This window comes from Phycodurus eques, chromosome 18, assembly GCF_024500275.1.
Source record: "Phycodurus eques isolate BA_2022a chromosome 18, UOR_Pequ_1.1, whole genome shotgun sequence".
Lineage (NCBI taxonomy): Eukaryota > Metazoa > Chordata > Actinopteri > Syngnathiformes > Syngnathidae > Phycodurus > Phycodurus eques.
The window spans coordinates 15,317,389-15,336,297 of NC_084542.1; the positions used below are offsets into that span (position 1 = coordinate 15,317,389).

The following is an 18,909-nucleotide window of genomic DNA, read 5'->3' on the forward strand; positions in this document are numbered from 1 at the left end:
AGTAGTATTACGTTTTATTTTTATAATTTTGCGAATTAAATGTTTAATGATAATAACAGGAATAATGTTTTTAATAAAAATAATTTAATAATAAAATATATAACATGCAACTTCCACCTAGAAATCTTCCAAATTCATATAATAATAATAATACATGTATAATATATAATAATAGGAATAATAATAATAATAATAGTATTCCATTAATTTTATTTTATTATTGTGGCTCACAATGGCTACATTATTGTAATTTTATTTTTTCTTAATATTTTTGTATAGTAATAAATTAATAATGCTGGGACTATACCACCCCTAGTAATTTTTTAAATGATAATGAACATATATAATAATTTTTAATATGCTTTTTTCAAACTAAATTATGTCTCACAATAGCCTTGTTCTAGTAATTCTTTTTTTCCCCCTTTTTCTTTTTACTCCCCCCCTGGCCTGCCTATTTTCTGTCTGCCTTTGTCTCAATTCTCCTTCGTGTTCCATTTCGACGGTAATGTGCTTGTGCGCTAATGTCCACGTAATGACTCACATGTTCTCCGCCAGCCACTTGCACCTCGCAGATGGATACATGCTGACTCTCTCTCATCCCTCCTCCTCCGCTTGAGCTCTCGCTCTGAGGAATGACTCCTGCAGGGCTGCCTGCCCAATAAATGCCTCCCCCAAGGCAGGAAGAGGCTTTGTGTTTAAAAATAATAATAATAATAAAAAAGGGGAAGAATGTGGAAAATAGAGGTCTGAGGAGGTGTTGCATTGTCTTTTGCTCATTATTTGGCCCCTCTGAATTCCAGGCTTATGTCTCTTGTGTGAGAACAAAATGAATTTTTTACCTCAAATATGCCAAAGCAAGAATCCTTTTGATTTTAAATTATGGCCGAGGCAAGATTGCTATATGTTGTCGCTCTTCCTCAATTTAACAGTGGCGAAAAGGCCAAGAACCCTATCAGTTTTAAATTGATTTATTGCTAAGCGTTTGGTCTCCTGAAAGCCACTATTTAGATTATTTATATGGCTCTGCTGTATATATATATATATATATATATATATATATATTTGTATTTTATTTTTTATTTTTTAATGTGTTTTATTCAAGTACAGCCAATAAACCTATTCCATTTCAATGTTGTCCATATTATTTATCATAAAAACAATGTATTATATAAATTATATTTTCACTAATCATTAAAATGATCACAAATAGCTTCAGGGATTATTTTTCGTTATTTTATTCGTGACACAAAATTTTGTGCCAGAGAGAGGAAATTCACTAATTTATATACAAACGAACACGCACGACTCTATGCGTTATTGTCTGTTGTTTATATTTATATTTGTATGCAATTTTTTTTAGCTGTATTAAGTTAATAAATGAATGAATAAATAACGATGCAAACAATGTAATTAAAGTGTCATCCAACAACAGAAACTCAATTGAGACAAAAAAAAGACCTTTTAGTGACGTCAAAAGCAAGGCCCCATTTGTTTTGAAAGATATTTGACTCAAAACACTCAAGGTAGCTGAGGACAAATATGGCAAAATTAGCACTTGAAATGCTTATTAGGATGACAACTCAATAAATCCACTGTATGAGCAAACGACCGTGTTAGTGATGTGAGTTTTATGGCCAGCCGTCTTCCTTCCTATTGTGTTTTTGTGACCCACACTGAGTGGATTTGACCCGGAAATGTTTTGTGGTTACCCCCTCAACCCCACCCCACCTCTCCTCCCCTATTCTTACAGTCCCGTCACCCTCATCAGCATGTGTCCGGAGCAGTACGAGTGAGTATCTACGCCCGAGCTTTGGAATGCCCTGTTATTTATTTTTACTACTTATTTATTTTCAAATCACAAGTCATCTGTCCTTTTTCCCGCCTCACCTCAACTAAAGCCATGCCTGACTTGCATGTTGCCTGCCTGCCTGATTCATCCACGTGACACCGACATGTCTGCTCACTTCCTCTCCTTAAAGCATCCCAAGCAGCAGCTGTCGAAAGCCCTCTGATTTCCTCGTAGATCATCCGGTTCTCTCATTCCTCTTTGCAGGATGACATTGTGGATGCTCCGCTGGGTTGTATGCGTGTGTGTATGTGTGTGCACCTGTGAATCCTTTTAATGAGGTTTTGGTTGCTCGCCCGAACTCATACATCTCCATTACGCCATTCGTCTCCAGGCTGTCCCAGTCACCTCACTTGTCCCATGATGACACCCATTCCAGGATAGAACAGTACGCCAGCAGGTACCCGCCACCATTTGAGCATTTCGTTTGAGCTCCTATCTCAACAAGCAATATACAGTTTCCTTTGCTATGTAGCGTATATAATGTAAAAATCTGTGGACCTAATAAAGAGCCTTGTAGAATACGGGCAGTATCTATAGGGTGTCTCCAGTTTATGCTGTGCAAATAAGTTCAGCGAGCGCCGCTGTAACTTCGAAACATTATATGTTGAGACAGTCGCAAACAAGTGTGTGAAAAAAAGCCTTTGCTTAGCCTGTCAAATGAGCGAGGCAAACATGCTGCACTGATACAAACATCATCATCAGTTTGATCATTGCCAGGGAGCTGTTTAAACAAATGGACCACAGAGATTTTGTATCTTTTTTTTTTTTCTTTTTCAAAATACTTATTACAGTGGGAGTATGCTGCATGATAACATAATTAGTCTAATTTTCACCACTTGATGACAAATAAATTACTCCGTTCCAAAAATTTCAAGTGCATGAGAAGGACTCTGAAGTCTTTGCCTTGTGAGTTGATGACATCGCCGCTCAAGATAACATGACTTCCATCACTGGCTTTTGGCTAATGCCACCGGTGCTGTTTGCCGCATCGAACCACCGGCCAACGAATCAGCGGGTGATGATTTGGGCTTAATCGTCAGCCAGCCAGCACATAGTCTTCCATGCTGGGATTTGTCAGGTTTCATTCCAAGATGGAGCCATCGCATTTGGACAAATTACATCTTGAGCCTCAAAATAGTGGTCCGGGGGCGTTGATTTACTCAACTACAGATGGAAGGCGCAAAGACATGTTTTTAAAAATGTTATTAAACAATATTACTGGAGGAGTGTGCAGAGGAAAGTCTGGGCTTCCCCGCTCAAGCTGCTGCCCACGCGACTCGACCACGGATAAGCGGAGGATGGCTGGATGGATGGAATTCTAAAAAATGAAACTTTTCATCACTTTTCTTCCTTAGCATGTGAAAATACTTCGCAGAAGGCCAATTTCTACCTAATTTCTGGATAAATTATTATAATAATGTTGATTGAGTTCTTATGTAACATTCAAATTTTTTAAGATGACGAGTTTTGGGTTTTCATTAGCTTTAAGATGAAATCGTGAAGCAGCATATGGTTAATCGACCGAGAATGAACTCGGAAACTTTTGGTGTTTCTCAGTGTTTATGACATTAATAAGAAATACAGCTGCAATGCTCTCCTTCTCCTAATTTCTGCCAAATGTTACATTTCATCACGTAAAAGAGATCGTGTCTCTGACAGACTTTCAGTAATTACACGCTTAGATCAGGAAAACAGGCTCATTAGTGCTTCCCTTCCAGAGCGTCATGCTCCTATTAAATTGTGCTAGTGGCCATTAATTTGTAAGAAATGATCCCTCAGAATTGGAAGACTTCTGCGTCAAACAAGCTGGGAATTCAAGGCAAAAGTTGGAAATAAGGTATCAAAAGGTAGCAAAAGTTCTCTGTACTTAAAGAACCCTTTTAAGTGAATTCAGAGATTGGTTTCTTAACAAACTGTACGTTTTTGAAGACAATTGCTCAAAGACTGAACTATATAGTACTAAGCTGTGGAAATCAAGCGTAAAAACTCTTTTTCACCATTTCAGTTTTCCTGAATTTTTGGGCGTGGCGAAACCGGCCCCACATAACGCACTTTGGAGTATGACAAAAGTCGCCACTCCCCCACTATAGAGGAACGTAAGCACCTTTGTTCGCATTCGCGGTTATTCGACTCAGTTGTGATATGCCTACACCCCGAAAATGCATCTTCCCTCCGGATAGTGAGCTGGCATGGCCGCTTTAGAGCGCTTTGTTGTTGACCCTGAGTGTGTGAACGTCACAGTGAGAAAGACGGAAGCGTAAGTTTGGGGAAAAAAATGGGAGAAAAAAAAATGCCTGACTTTACTTTTGACCTCTCTCTCTTTTCAAACGTTCGAAAGTAAAATAAATATTCAAGTAAACTGTAGATTCCTGCAAAATCTACTTGAGTGCCACACATTTCCTGTTCCATCATTTCCTTTGACAAATGTGTGCTATTTGGGAGCGCAAACGTTGAGTGATGATGTCTTTCGCTCAGGTTGGCACAGATGGAGAGGTCAAACGGATCACTGCCAACGGACAGCAGCTCGGCCACCGGAAGCATGTAAGTCCGCTTTTTTGATGATTATTGACGTTTGCATTAAATTAGGACTTTTGATTAGAATGTGAATAAAATGCATAAGTCGAGGTAGCACCGTAGCTGAAAAGCTATCAAAGGGTTTCTCCAGGAATTGTCGGCGACTTTGCAACGTCTGGGAGAGATTGGGGTGGCGAGCGAGTGATTGGTTTCAGCGTCTGTGATAAGGAGGCTTTATCTTGATCAGACGCAGTCGAAGAGAGCGGGAGCGAGATGTAAAACCGGCCTGAAAAGTGCTGAACTCTCTTTTGTGTCTTGGCGTGTGTGTGCGTGCCGCCCGAGTGTGAATTTTTTATTTTTTTTTATTTTTTTTTTTTCCCCTTTTTAACCAAACTGAGGGAATTGACTGAAGAAAATGAAATCAACTCTCTGAACCCACGGACACAAGTGGGCATACACATGATTACCACAATTTACACCTCTCAGTTTGAAGCAGTTTAGTTGTACACCTGCTATTCATTCATTCATTTTTTTCATGTGTCAGTCGTCATACTATTTGTTTATATTTTGTATTGTAGTCTTTTTCAGTCCGATTCATAAATTTTGATGGTTGTTTTTTTTTTCCCCCCCTCCATATTTTTTTTGTTTTTTTATTTTTATTTTATTTGAATTATGTGAATGTCTCTCACGGGCAAATGGTTTCAAATGAATTGAAGTAGGCAGGGCACGGCGGACGACTGGTTAGAGCGTCTGCCTCACAGTTCTGAGGACCGGGGTTCAATACCCGGCCCCCGCCTGTGTGTAGTTTTCATGTTCTCCCCGTGCCTGCGTGGGTTTACTCCGGTTTGCTCCCACAAAACATGCAAGGTAGGTTAATTGAGGACTCTAAATTGCCCGTAGGTGTGAATGTGAGTGCGGATGGTTGTTTGTTTAAATGTGCCTTGCAATGGGCTGGCGACCAGTTTGGGGTGTGCCCCGCCTCCTGCCCAATGATAGCTGGGATAGGCTCCAGCACTCCCCTGACCCTTGTGAGGATAAGCATCTCAGAAAATGGATGGATGGATGAAGTAGGCAAAACATCAACAACAACAAAAAAAGGGAGTTGCACAGGGTGAAGTAAGTCAGACAAGCCCTGAGTAGAATGTCTTCATCATCATCCATGTTGCATCGCTTCCCCTGCTGGGGCGAGCGCACCGTGACGCCTCTTCACCCTCACGTGACCTTGAGTGCTTTGAGCGGCGTTAAAAGTCCCCCGACAGCCGACAAGCAAAATAATCGAAAACAAAAGCTTTGTTGAGGACGATTGATTCAAATGTGTGACAAACACATTAAGCCCTACTCCCACTCGCTCCTTTTTGTCTTTGTGTCGTCTTCATACAAAAAGCTGACGCCCAGACGCAAATGTGCAGGAAGGAGGTGATGATCGTGAAGAAGGCTGAAAAAAAACAAAAAACAAAAAAGAAAACACCCACCAGAGTGCAATTTCTTTTCAGCCGTGTTCAGAATCACTCCCAAGCCACCATATTGTGCCCTACACAGTGAGTTGGCCATTTTGTAGTGCCGTTCGAGTGTGTAGTATGTATAGGTCATCCCTTATATGCAGTAGAGCCGTCGACGTATCCCACGATTCCTTTTGAACAGTAGTGAACAACCGATGGTGACGAAAAAAAGCAATATTTCTCATTATGCATTGTTCCGATACAGAAAAAGCAACACATCGCATGGACATCAAGTGGTTAGTTCGTAACACTTTGGTCAAATACACTCAGCTTGTAACAATATTATGTTGTTCTAATGTATTTGTTCAGCATTTCAGCTCACATCGATCCGGGACATTATAATTATGCGACAGCATGAGTACAATTGGACATATCATTTCCAAGATCAGGACAAAATACAGTAAAACCGTTTTATAAGCACAAAGAAATAGTCTTGTTCCGCTTGCCACAGGAGCTAGTCTGATATTCAAGACTTGCGCTCTGTTTCTTCTTTCTCTAGCTTTGATCTCTGCTGGACATTTTCTTGAGTTTCAGGGTTGTTTCTTTGCTTTGTCTCCTGAAGCGCCTTCGTTTCAAAGTCTCAGGGAGAACTACTGTACTTTCTCCCCGGGACCTCTCAGCCCAGTTGTGTGACATGGTCTTAAAAGCGCTTTGCTAATAAAGCTAGGCATGGAGATGATTGCCTCAGAGTACATTTCTTTTACACTCCCCTAATGAGGACAAGCGCTATAGAAAAACTAAAACATTTATAAATGAACAGCCAGGCTCTCAAAAACGCCATCGAACATCATATTTTATGTATCGCATCCTGAAAGTACAACTAATTAACGACTTCAGCAAACCAATTGAATTCATCCTCCTCCTTTGATTTAGCTTGGTTCTAGTTGGTTGTTTTATGTGAGGATAATTGGCTGTTAGTCTGTGGTGTTTGTGTGTGTGTGTGTGTGTGTGTGTGTGTGTGTGCGTGTGCGCATCACAACACTTTATTTTGTTTTAACGATGTTACTGCTAATTGTTCATTTAAAAAGTTCAAGTGCAAAGTTGCTCTGTAGGAGAACTGGATTGTGACCTTCTGTGTGTGTGTTTAAAGTGAAAATAAATGTATTCTGAATTGGCAATACCACCGAAAAGTGCTGTTGACAGTCCTGCCAAATTTGAATGTTTCAAAAAATCTAATATAAATGAAATGAAGCTTCAAAATCGTGGGGGTGTGGTGTGGGGGAAATCAAGCTGTGGGCGTGTCCGCTGAAACCACGCCCTCCTCAACTGGCAACTGTCAATCAAACCTAGAAAAATGGATGCTACTTTGTCAAGTATTTTTCTTATGCCGACACATAACTTTAGTCCCCTCCTGGCTTTTCTGTTCGTCTCTGTGTGATATGCACGTACTTATGGCCGACAACGAGGCGCTCTAAAGCGGCCATGCCAGCGGACTTTCCGAAGGGAATATGTATTTTTGAGGCGTAGGCATAGCTAGCAAGCTAACTGCACGTCACAATTGCGACAGATAACCGCCGATGCAAACAAAACCATGTACTCATGTACCCTTATATAGTGGGGGAGGAGCGACTCATGCCGGACTCCAAAGACCCGATGACGTTTTAGCCAAATGTTGAAAAACTATTTAACACCTTGTCCAAACAATCGAGTACGACATAGTTTTCAGCAATTACCCTCAAACATTTTTTATGTATTTCAAAACAAATCTCTGAGTTCACTTTCGTCGCTTTCGTCGCCTTGCTTACATTTTTCAGGTTAGCATGGACGAACACAGTGCACGCTTAATTACAAGCATGTTTGGTTGTGGCTTGCTCATGGTTGTGGCTCGCTGATGTGGATTGGCCGGCAGCCGCGCAATCATATCACTAATAATGTGTGTGTGTGTGTGTGTGTGTGTGTGTGTGCGTGTGTGTGTGCGCATCTCACTGATGTCCTGTTTTTCGAAAGCGAATCCTTCATCAGGAAGTCGGCTGTTTTTGTTGCCGTCCGTCACCGAGGGCCGCGACTCCCTGCCGTTCTGTTTTTCACCCCCGCTTTTAAATGCCCAACACTTTGTGGTTATTCTGTTGCTCTTTCACATCATCCGTCCTACTTTAAATTTCGCTCTTTGCTTGCATTGCAAGAGAGAAGTAATAGCTTTAAATGCAGAGAGAACCCACTTCGCTCGTTGCCGTTTTAATTCCACTAATTTGAGTGTTAAGTTGTTTAGTTGGCTGCTGATCATTTAGTAGAATACATGTACATTAGGAGTGGATCCTCTGACCTCAAGTTCACCACGTGAATAGTTTGGAATAATATAATCTATTTAAAAATGTAAAATGCAAAAAGAAAGCGGTTCCCAACCTCCAAAAGTTTTTATTGCAATTTATATAATAGCGTATTAGTTAATAATTAAGATTTTTTTTCCTGTATTTGGGTTTTCATTTTTTATTTATTTTATAGATTATTATTTGTTTGTGTGTTTGTTTATTTTATTTTGTTTATAGATTTTCATTATTGTATATATTAGGTATTTTATTTTTGAAATGTATTTTTGTACGTTAATCATTTTTATTTTGTTTGTTTTGTCTGTTTTCAAATGTATTTTATAGATCGTTTATCATTTTACATTTTGTTCTTTTCCTCTTTTTATTTTTTTATTTAATTTTATTTATTTGTTCATTTAAAAAAATATATCGATTCACTAGGTTTTTGGAATGCTTTGCTCAGCAAAAGAGAGAACCAAAAATAGAACTTAAAAGAAATTTAATATCAAAATGTTTTCTGTTAAAATAAAAATTGATCATTCATTAGATTCTTTCTTATATGAATTCATTCTAAATCTGAACACATTCAAGTTTGACCCATCCACTGGATACTGTGTATGTATTCATGTGTATGTATTTTATACGCACGACACGTTGAATTGCTAGACAGGCGTCGTCTTCTATTATTACTTGTGATTATTTTTTAAATGAGTATTCAGGGTTTGTCGGCAGAAGGGCTAAAGGTGTCCCACTTCATGCTCATGAATGAATCTTGACAGCAGAAACACAGCGAACATCTTGGATTGCAAGGCTACTTTGAAATCGTAACCTTCAAAGAAACTCCCGGAGTGTTTCTATTCTGGATCGCTTGTGTTGAATTTACAGTAGAGTGCTGGCACAGATTTTCTTGTTCCCACCCTCTCATTTCTCACCAGTTTTAGCTCTTATTGTTTCTTTGTCAGCTGCTCGCTTTGTCGTCGTTTGAGCCCGCCTTCGTGCTTCCAATTCTACGGTACATAAAAGTCCCCCGCGGCCATGTCCTAAGCTCAACCACCCCCACAACGAGTTATCACTTTTTATTTGAGTGACTATTTTTAAAAAAGAAAAAAAAACTTTTATTGTGGGGAAACATTCCAGACCCACCCAAAGAACTTTTCTGTCGTCTTTCAAAAATGTCCTAATTCTACAACCCATTTAAAATTATTGACGTTTTTGAAACATAAACATCATCCTGTAGTCGACTTTTTGGTGTTTTTCACTCAGCAAACGAGTTGAAGTAGTTTGTCATTGCTTTTAATTTGGAACGACATAAAAAGGATGCCTTAAATCTCCTCCCTTAAAGGTAACGGCGCTTTAAATTGGTCCCCTAATGCAAAGAGCAGTTTGTGATTTAAAATGAAAAGAAAAGCTTATTGTTCTCTCTACGTTGCTACACCCCCGTGGAGGCTGAGCAGATGCATCAGCCAGCAAAAGTGAACGGCTGAACACTTTAACTGCAATGACGACGAGAGTTATCGCAATGTTAATAGTTGTGATAGTGTATATCGAGACACAATGGTGCAATTCAACAATGACCGAGACTCTGTGTTGTGTTTATCTTACACGCGGTTTTTGCATCCTGCACAGTTCTGATAAGCATATGCACTTCATAAACTGCGCAAGTCAACACTAAAGTGCCTGTCGGATATCATTGATCAAGATGCTGTCACAAAAGCATTTTTACAGCAAAGAGAGATTATCTCTCATCTATTGCAGACTTAATGCAAATGAAAACAATATTATATATATATAATATAATATAAACAATAGGGTTTTTTGAAGGAGGAGTTCCATCCCTACGGTGGCAACGTAAAAGCAGAAATGTTGATGTTGTTTCTTCTTTCCATCATTTGATCCCAAATCCAAATGTTTTCAGGTTATTCCAATACATTTGGAGGAAAGTATATCAACAGATAACAATTGTCTCCAGAATATAGACTTTAATATTCATTCAGATTCAGAAAGCGTTATCCACCCCCGTGAATATGATGTTAACAAGGGTTCTGGCGATTGCTGGGAAATCCAGTGATTTATTGTCTTTTGTGTGTTTTTCCTCAGGGACGACGAGCATACGCTGATCCTTCAGTACTGCCAGACGCTAGGAGGCGAGGGCTCGCCCCGCAGCCAGCCTCAGAGCCCCGCGCAGATCCTCCAGGCCGTGGAGAGGGAGGAGCGTGGCGAGCTGGAGCGGGTCATCAACCGCCTGGAGGAAGAGCAAAGGTACCGATCGCGGGATTCCGCTTTTCGAGGTTCCGCCGACGGTCGTGACGCCGGGAGATTCGAATTGCAGGAGCCTCCGGAGGGAGTACGAGCAGCTGAAGGAGCAGCAGCGGAGAGGGGCCCCCGCCGGAAGCCCGCCGTCGGCCGCCCCCCCCGACGAGGCCGACCTCCTGGCCGAGGCGAAGCTGCTGCGGCAGCACAAGGGCCGGCTGGAGGCCCGCATGCTCATCCTGGAGGACCACAACAAGCAGCTGGAGTCGCAGCTCCATCGGCTCAGGCAGCTCCTGCACCAGGTGAGACGCTCGGACCCCCGTGGACCATTTTTCGTGAGGGATACAGTCTAGACAACTTTTCTTCAGGAAGTCACAGTTTTACCAGAATAAAGTGACTGTTGCTCCTCTTTCCCACATGCGAGTGCATTCCAGTAAGTGTAACGTAACAATGCATAAAAAAAAAAAAAAAAACATAAGTTCAAATAAAACAACGCAGCACGATACAGCAGGTGAACACTGTATGCTAATGTCATTATTAGCGTTCCGGCCTCATCGCCATTCCTTCTCCTATCAATAAGTTCCACATTTGTTTACCGCCCGGGGTCTGATTGCCCTCCCAGTTTTGATTGTTTGCGGCCAGCCATAACAAATCCCAATCCCAACAAACCAGAGAAGCGAGACGTGGGCTCTGGAAGCTGCTCCACGGATAATCACTCGAAATTGTTTCGCTTCATGGGAATTCAGCTTCAAGAGACACTTCATTAGGTACACCTGCACTCTCTATTGAGAAGAGTTATCTGAAATTCTATGTTTTCACAAGTACTAGATTGACACTGTCAGAGAGATATTAATATAGAAATTTAGGTTACAGAATACTGAGCATTGTTGCTGTATTAAGCTACTTGAGACGGATTATTGATATTTCCCTTGACTTCCTGTGGGGAAAATTTATTTCACAATCCTGACAGTTTAAAGGCTGAACATCCTCATGGAACAGATTGTGTTCACTGTGCAGCCTCTGACAGCATCAGTCAAAAGTGAGCATTGTTCTTCAACTCTCGTGCAGGGCGTACCTCATGATACGGCCACAAGAGTACCATAACCGTCGACTAACGCGTTAGCGTCACACATCCTGCAGTTGTTGGACTTTCTCATCATGTTAGCGCCGTGGGCAGCAGCGGACATAGAAAAAGGAAGAAGAAGAGAGAATATTGGCAACATTGATTTGACTTTGAGTGCTAAAGGGAGTCTGGGATGGTGCTCTAAATGTCAGCGGCTATAAATTGCTTGTTTGCGCCATCTGGAAAGCTGTCCACACTCATTCGAATGACACACTTTCCTCTTATTGTTGTGCAGTGCCTGCCATAAAAAGTGAATATTATCATTGCTTCAGCACCCGTGTGCGATCTAATGCTGTCATGGTTTATTATAAAGCCAGTTTCCCTTAGGAGAGAAAATTCAGGAGGTCCGTATATCATGAGTTGACCCAGAAAAAAACTACGTCTGGTCTGAAGCTGCCCTTTTAGGGTCAATTTGGCCATTTTTATTTTGGTTGCACATGAAATTTTATCCAATTGCAACCAAATGTGAACGACACTGGTGCTCTATTATACAAGTGACCCAACTTAGTTTTTCAAGATACGAGCGGCAGTGAACTCAAATCACTTGACAACAAGCAGCAGTTTGGCAAATAGTTCACTTTTATTATTATTATTTTTGTTTTACTTTTAAGTTTACTGTCAAACTAAACATCAACTAAAAAGATTTACACGAAGAAAGAATTATCAACAACCACAGAAGTCTGCTAGCTTAATGCTAACACATAATTGGAAACACCATAGACAGGCTAATGAATTGCATCCATGTGGCAGTGTGAGACCGGTTTAAGCAACAGATATTTAAACGCGAAAGGTGGCGCGACACGACACATCTAACCAGACAATATGACAATACTCACAGGCATATATTCTTTATCTTTTGTGAAGAATGACTAATACTACTGCAGTTTACTGAGTCACAGAGGTTGTCTGCATGACTATTATGTTGCCCCCAGGTGGCCAAGTCACACACACTAATTAGTTATGATGCACAAACTGTTGAATTCTTTTCAATCTATTTGATTTTGTTATTGCTATATATTTTTATCAAGTAAAATATTATAGAGTGCTATTTTCCATATGGAAAAAAAAACACATTACAAGACATTTTTGTTGGGTTTTTGGGTGAGACTGGAACAGATTGATGGCATTTCTATTCATGCCAATGAATAGAAATATAAAAATTGTGAAACTTTTCAGTTTGTGGGCGGAGCATGGCAGCAAATTTGAATGGTTTTCCCTTACATACAAATCTTGAATAACTGCGTTTCACATCAAAAAGTTAAGTTTCACTTATCACCATGAAATTTGGTAGGCTATCATGGAGAGACGCACAAAAGAGTCTCAATAACCCATGTCCGAAAAGACTAGGCGGCCATTTTAGAGTCACTTTAGCCATTTCCAAGGTCCCACTGACTTTTTTTTGGGGGGGGGAATCAACCCCCAGTCACTTTCCTTTAGCAACCAGAAACTTGGTAGGCATGTGTTGTCATTAGTAGAACCACAAAAACAAACCCACAGGAATTCTGTCAATTTGGATTGAAGTGGTCCTTCAAGGATCGTTTGCAGGTGTCCTTCAAAAGTGAACTTATGGTAGCAATTTTGTTGCAAGGAGCCAGCTGATTGCTGCACACGAGTTAAATTTGTCTTCATTTTGTTGTTTTCCCCCCTCGCAGCCAGCGGCGGACTTGAGGGTAAATGGACTTTCTTCTTCTCCCGCCGCCCAAGATGGAGAACCACTTTCGGAGAACTCAGGTGAAACGCTCAGCGGCAAACGTCTTTAAGAGCACGAACTGCAGCGCTTTTCTTCTCTCCAGTTGAAATGGAATCCAACTGTATGCTTGCATGTGTGTGTGTTCAGATGAGCTGCTGGACCCTCACAACAGCAGCTCTAATCTGGTCGATGTCATGGAGCAGATTAACAACTCCTTCCCTGCATGCAGTTGTAAGTGCCCCCCCCCAAATTCCTCCCCGTCTTTCTGTGCAGTAGAGTAGATCCATCGTCCTCCGCGAGACCGCTGCTCAGCGCCTGTTGTCCGTGTTTAACAGTTCACACTCGGGAGATTCACGTGGAAAGAGACAAACGACCAGGCAGGCTTATCCGAAATTGGCAACGAGATTTTTAAAAAATGTATTTATTTATTTTTTTAATTTGAATTAAGGTACATTCTGTAAAATTGTTGAAAAATGTCTTGAATAAACAGGGACAAACTTCCAGTAAGTATTTTCATGGTTGCCACCCCACCCAAAAAAAAAAACAAACAAACAGTAAAACAAAAAGAAAAATGAAAAACAAATTGGCATTTTTTTTTTTTTTTTTTAAAAAAGGGCAAATAGGTAAATCTGCGGGTGCCAAACCAAACATACAGTAATTCACAGTAGTACTGTACACTGTTTTTTATTTTATTATCTTATACTATGTTTATATTTATATTTTATTCCTTGTAGTGTTGTACAGAATTATTTATTTATTTATTTGTTTTTTAAGCTTTTTTTTTTTTTTTTTTTTAGACTAGAGAGCTTTTATTTTACCACAAAAAATTACAACTGTCACTTAAAATCCTACGATATGGCAAATTATGCACGATATGAATATGATTTAAAAAAATCTGCAATTCACTGAATCCGGAATATGTGAACCGTGAAATTACGAGAGAACAGACTAAGTAAATTGAGTTCCGAGCTAGGTCTCAAATAAAATTGATAAATCTAGGTACGACTGAATTTCTTTCCCAAATACCACCATCTTTTAATTGTGTACGTAATGTAATCATTCTCCTATTGTTGATTATTGTGTCCTCGCACACTTGACTGCATCCCCCCCGCATCCCACAGCTCACTTACGATTCGATGTTGCGCTGTCGTTAGTCAACAGTTTGTGAGTCCTTCGTTAGCTGCACTCAGTAAGCGCGTACTACTACTCCAATTCAATTAAACTATCCAAAAAGCTGCTACAACTTTATCATTAGCCTCTAAACTCTCTTAATGGATGACTGCAAACACTAAAAGCTTACTGCCCCATTAAAAAAAAAAATAATAATAATTAAAATTATATTCTGAGTTATGGCGGCTTTAAAACAGCATTGCACGGTATTTCTAAAATTGGTTGTTGTTTTTTTTATTTCAAATCGTGTGCATGTTTTATGGAAGCTGGACTAGATTGTGCGTTTGTTTTGTCTCCCACAGCCTCAAGCCTCTCGTCCAGACCACAGGTTAGATGACCTTCTTGATATTCATTTGTGTGTGTGTGTGTGTGTGGTTTCTAAATGCGTATCGCTAATTTTAATCATATTTGCAGTGTATGCTATGGGCGTAATGTTTAGAAGTGGTTCCAATGTTATGGCAGGCCCAAGGTCGCCCACCCCAGCGAAGGCAGCGCCGTATTTGCGAGATTATTCTAGTCCCTCCCATGATGTCTTCTTGTAACGTCCCAACGTTAAGCAGTCCAAACAGACCAGGATGACTGAAAGCTCCCATGGGATGGCCTGTTCGAACCCCTCCAAGTCCAAGTGTTTGGTTTTTGAGGTCATAGGTGATGTGGAGGAGTTCTCCCCCGGCCCCGGGGAATCATTTTCTCGCTCACTCCCCAAGGATGTTCCAATAAGAGAGTCCATGCCATTAAAAATACATGTTGGGAGAAAAAAAAAAAGCTCTGAGACCTCTTCCCTAATTTCCTCCGCAAAATGAGTCATCTTATTATATATTATATGGCTTTTTGCATGTTTATCAGTTTTGTGTTCAATTCAACTAGATTTTTTAATTTAAAATCGTTGCCTTGGCTCAATAAAGGTTGGCAAATGCTGACATCATAAAAAGAAAAATTCCTGAAATAAATTTTTTATTCATGTCATTTTGTTTTATTTTTAATGTAATATTTTCATTGAGTAAAATTCTTAATTTACAAAAGTCAACATTAAACCATTTTTAAATCACTAATTATTATGATTAAATATCTCTGGTAACGTTCATTAATAATTTGATTGACTCATTCCTTAATTTCCCTCACGGGGTAAATCAATTAAAAAAACATTGGTGTAATGATTTCAAAACATGAAAATGTATTCATTTATTTCAATTCCTGTAATTTAATGCTGATTTTAATTAGTGTTTAATCACTTGGACTGACTTATTCCTTAATTTCCCTCACAGTACGAATCAATTAAAAAAACATATATTGCGAGTGGTGCTTGGAGCCTATGTGCACATTCACAGCTACGCACAATTTAGTCTTCAATTAACCTAACATGCGGGTTTTTGGAATGTGGGAGGAAATGTATATGGGCTGAGTACATTGTAAGTTCTTATTTCCAAGAAGTTTCAAACAAAGAGAAGGGGGGGGGGGTGAAATAAGTCAAGCAACTTGCTGTATTTCATCTTCGTCTCCGCGTGGCTCCGAATTGACTCGCAGCAGGCGGGCGGAGGCTGCGGTCTTTTTTTTTTTAAAACATGAAGACTTTTGTTCAAACGTCACATATTTCATTATCTGAAGGAAAGTCGGACTTCGCTCAAAGTGTCTTCAAATTCAATCAAACACCACAATAGACACCACCTACAGGACGTGACGAGTGAAGAAAATGTGGACACTTGTCCAAATTGGAGGCACAGTGTGCTTGCTGCAAGCTGTTTATTTGTCGCTCTCGCTTAAAGTTTACTGAAAAACTGGCACATTCCAAAAAAAAAATTTAAAAAAATAAATAAAAAATAAAATAAAATAAAAACAATTGCATAATGACACACCAAAATGTTCAAGCCAACCATTACGTGATGCCATTTGTGTTGTTTTGCAGGTGATGTGACCACGTGACACGAGCGGCGATCCCAAAGAAGCCCCGGAACCCAAAACTCAAACCACTTCATCCAACCTTGTCGTCGTCTACTATGCAAAGTGTACAACAAGGTCACCAACTGTATGTTTTACCCGCTTTGACTTTTCGCCCTCAATATGGACCCCGAGCATATAATGTATCATAAAGCCCCCCCCCTTTTTTTATTATTATTATGGTTTTGTTTTTCAGGGGTGCTTTTGGAAGTTATTGGGTTCACCGGGAATCAGTCTGTTACTTTTCCTCTGTCATTCCACCGCTTCCACCTCCCCCCCAACAAACTCAGATTTAGAAAGCAGTTATGGGAGCATGCACACGTCCCTATTAACAGCCGACCTTCAAAGTACAAAGAAGTATTCGGGTCACCCTGAAAAAGAAACAAAATTAATACCTTGAGACTGAAATATAGATATATATTTTTAAAGTAGAATTTTAAGAGGAAATAAAGTCTGTATTTTATGAGAATAAAGTAACAATACAGTACTGCGGTTAAAAAAAAGTCCGCATTTTGTGAGGTCAAAAAAAGTTCTAATTTCACTGGAAGGGCAAGGTTTGTGAAAGATTTGGCATATTACAAGAAATAAATCAGATTATTACAAGAAAGCCATTGTGACTTTAACAAAAATATTATTTTGTAATGTTATGAGTTTGAATTTTATGGAAAGTCCTAACATAAAAAGAAAAATGTTTGATGGAAAATCACAAATGAATGGCAAAAAAGTTTCAATCTGAAAAGAAAACAAAAGTCAAAGGTTTACAAGAATAAAGTCATGATGCTACAAAAAGCGTCAGCATTTTGTAACATTACACATTTTTCTTTTCTTAAAAAAACAACAACAAAAAAACTAACAGCTTTTTGTCATAATATTCCAAATTCATTGGGACTCATCAACTCGGAACTTTCCGATTTTTTTCTCAGAAAAGTGCAGCATTTTTTTCCTGTATTTTATTATTATTATTTTTTGTCCCCCCCCCCATATTTTCAGTGTGTCCCGAACAGTCCAGCATCAGTACACTGAGAGACTTGATTGAATCTGTGTTTGTGCCTATACAGTTTGCAATTCCACTTGTGGTGAGGCAGTTGAGTGTGTACAAAGAGAGACATTTTGGACAATTGCACTCGTTGTCAGACAATGTAGAAATTGTTGTTGTTTTTTTTTTTGGAGGAGGGAGTGGGGGGGGGGGGTCTTTTTGGGTTCAAAATGATCAATCAAGAGGAAAGCCATGATTGCCTTGCTACCTCAGTCTCATTCCGACACGCTTTAGTTTCAAACTGAACACTGCATTGAGGAGCTGTCGAGTTGTTGTTGTTATTGTTTGTTTGGAAACATTCGCGTCACTGTTACTGTACCACAATTTTGGTCCTGCTGAACCGTGTGAGTTATTCCTTTGTTTTGTCGCGCTATTAATGCTATAGTGTATATCATGTACGACTTGTGCGACTTAACAACACTACTATATTCTCCTCCCTCCCCTTTGCAGACTGTAGCTTCATATGGGTGATTATTTTACCAGATACGTTACAATGGCAGAACTGTGTTGTTGTTGTTTTTTTTTCTAGCCCACCCCCTCCCTCCTTTTCCTGGTATGTAAAATAGATGGACCACTTTACGTCTAAAATGGCGACATTGTTTTATTTCCAAATAAAATTTTTATAACAATCCCCCTTGCACTTTTTACCAGATTTCTTATTTAAAAACATGTCGTACTCACTAACGCATCGTGTTGTTACTGAGGAAAAAAAGTGTCTCATGTTTTTTGAGAGACAGGTTTTGGCTTGTATGGCCTCTCTTGGCCCCCCAAAGGGCCACGGGTTGCCATTTGTCTGGTCAAACCTGAAGGTCTTGGCGGGAGATGCTGCGGCTAAATTAATTTATTTGCTGCCATTCACGCGTCGGCGTTGGCTGGCGGCGTCCGTCCGACAGCTGTCCTCTTTAGAACCCGAGGTTTTGGCACACCAGCCGTGTTGCCGGTGCAAAGGCTAACCTGGCACATCGTGAAGGACGGGAGGCGGATTTTGTCGAGGGAGGGGGGGGGGGCTTGGAGGGCTGAGCAAATGAGATTATGTTAGTGATGAGGTGGCAAAAGTACTCTCACTGCCAAATTTGAATGATTAAAATATCAGCAACTATATAAAACGAGGCTGTAAAATCAAATCATGACTTAATTAAATTGAATGTAAAGAATTTAACAGTTTGACACTTATTTTTGCTTCAACTCACTGAACATTGTGCTCCTCCATCTGGTTTGTGCTCTTTGGCCACCAGGGGGCAATATAATACAGGGATAAAGAATATATGCCTGTGAGTTGAGTTATATTATCGGTCTTCATGTTTTGCTCCACTGTTGGTGTTCAAATATGCCTCGCTTGAAGCATTATAACACCAAATGTCGATGCTCGTCTATGTCGTTTGGCATTGTATGTTAGCATGAAATAAGTGGAGAGAGCCATGTGGGCTGCTTAAACACACACTGTTTCATTATCTTTGTTTTATGTTTCGTTTGACAGTAAACGGCTGGAAACCTCGATAGCCAATCAGGAAGCTTGACAATAAATCCATTCAACCGGCCTCTTGTAACGTTCCAATGCACGTCCACCTTTTTCAAGAGCTTACCATTTATTGTCCAT

At 39.9% G+C, this 18,909-nt stretch overlaps 1 protein-coding gene across 13 annotated transcripts in view; it reads left to right on the forward strand.

The window, feature by feature from the left end:
- utrn (utrophin) overlaps positions 1 to 17,941 on the forward strand; it is a 133,311-nt gene extending 115,370 nt beyond the window's left edge. For 6 of the 13 annotated variants that reach the window (XM_061704389.1, XM_061704390.1, XM_061704391.1 and 3 more), the window contains 9 exons: positions 1,751 to 1,789; positions 2,181 to 2,246; positions 4,325 to 4,390; positions 10,206 to 10,367; positions 10,438 to 10,660; positions 13,134 to 13,212; positions 13,319 to 13,402; positions 14,644 to 14,669; positions 16,245 to 17,941. In XM_061704389.1, the coding sequence (XP_061560373.1) occupies positions 1,751 to 1,789; positions 2,181 to 2,246; positions 4,325 to 4,390; positions 10,206 to 10,367; positions 10,438 to 10,660; positions 13,134 to 13,212; positions 13,319 to 13,402; positions 14,644 to 14,669; positions 16,245 to 16,253 (754 nt within the window). In that variant the 3' untranslated portion in view covers positions 16,254 to 17,941. Of the gene's footprint in view, positions 1 to 555; positions 1,694 to 1,750; positions 2,247 to 4,324; positions 4,391 to 10,205; positions 10,368 to 10,437; positions 10,661 to 13,133; positions 13,213 to 13,318; positions 13,403 to 14,643; positions 14,670 to 16,244 lie in introns of those variants that run through there. The other 7 variants (XM_061704393.1, XM_061704392.1, XM_061704395.1 and 4 more) reach the window with 7 other exon arrangements.
- Positions 17,942 to 18,909: the final 968 nt, after the last annotated feature.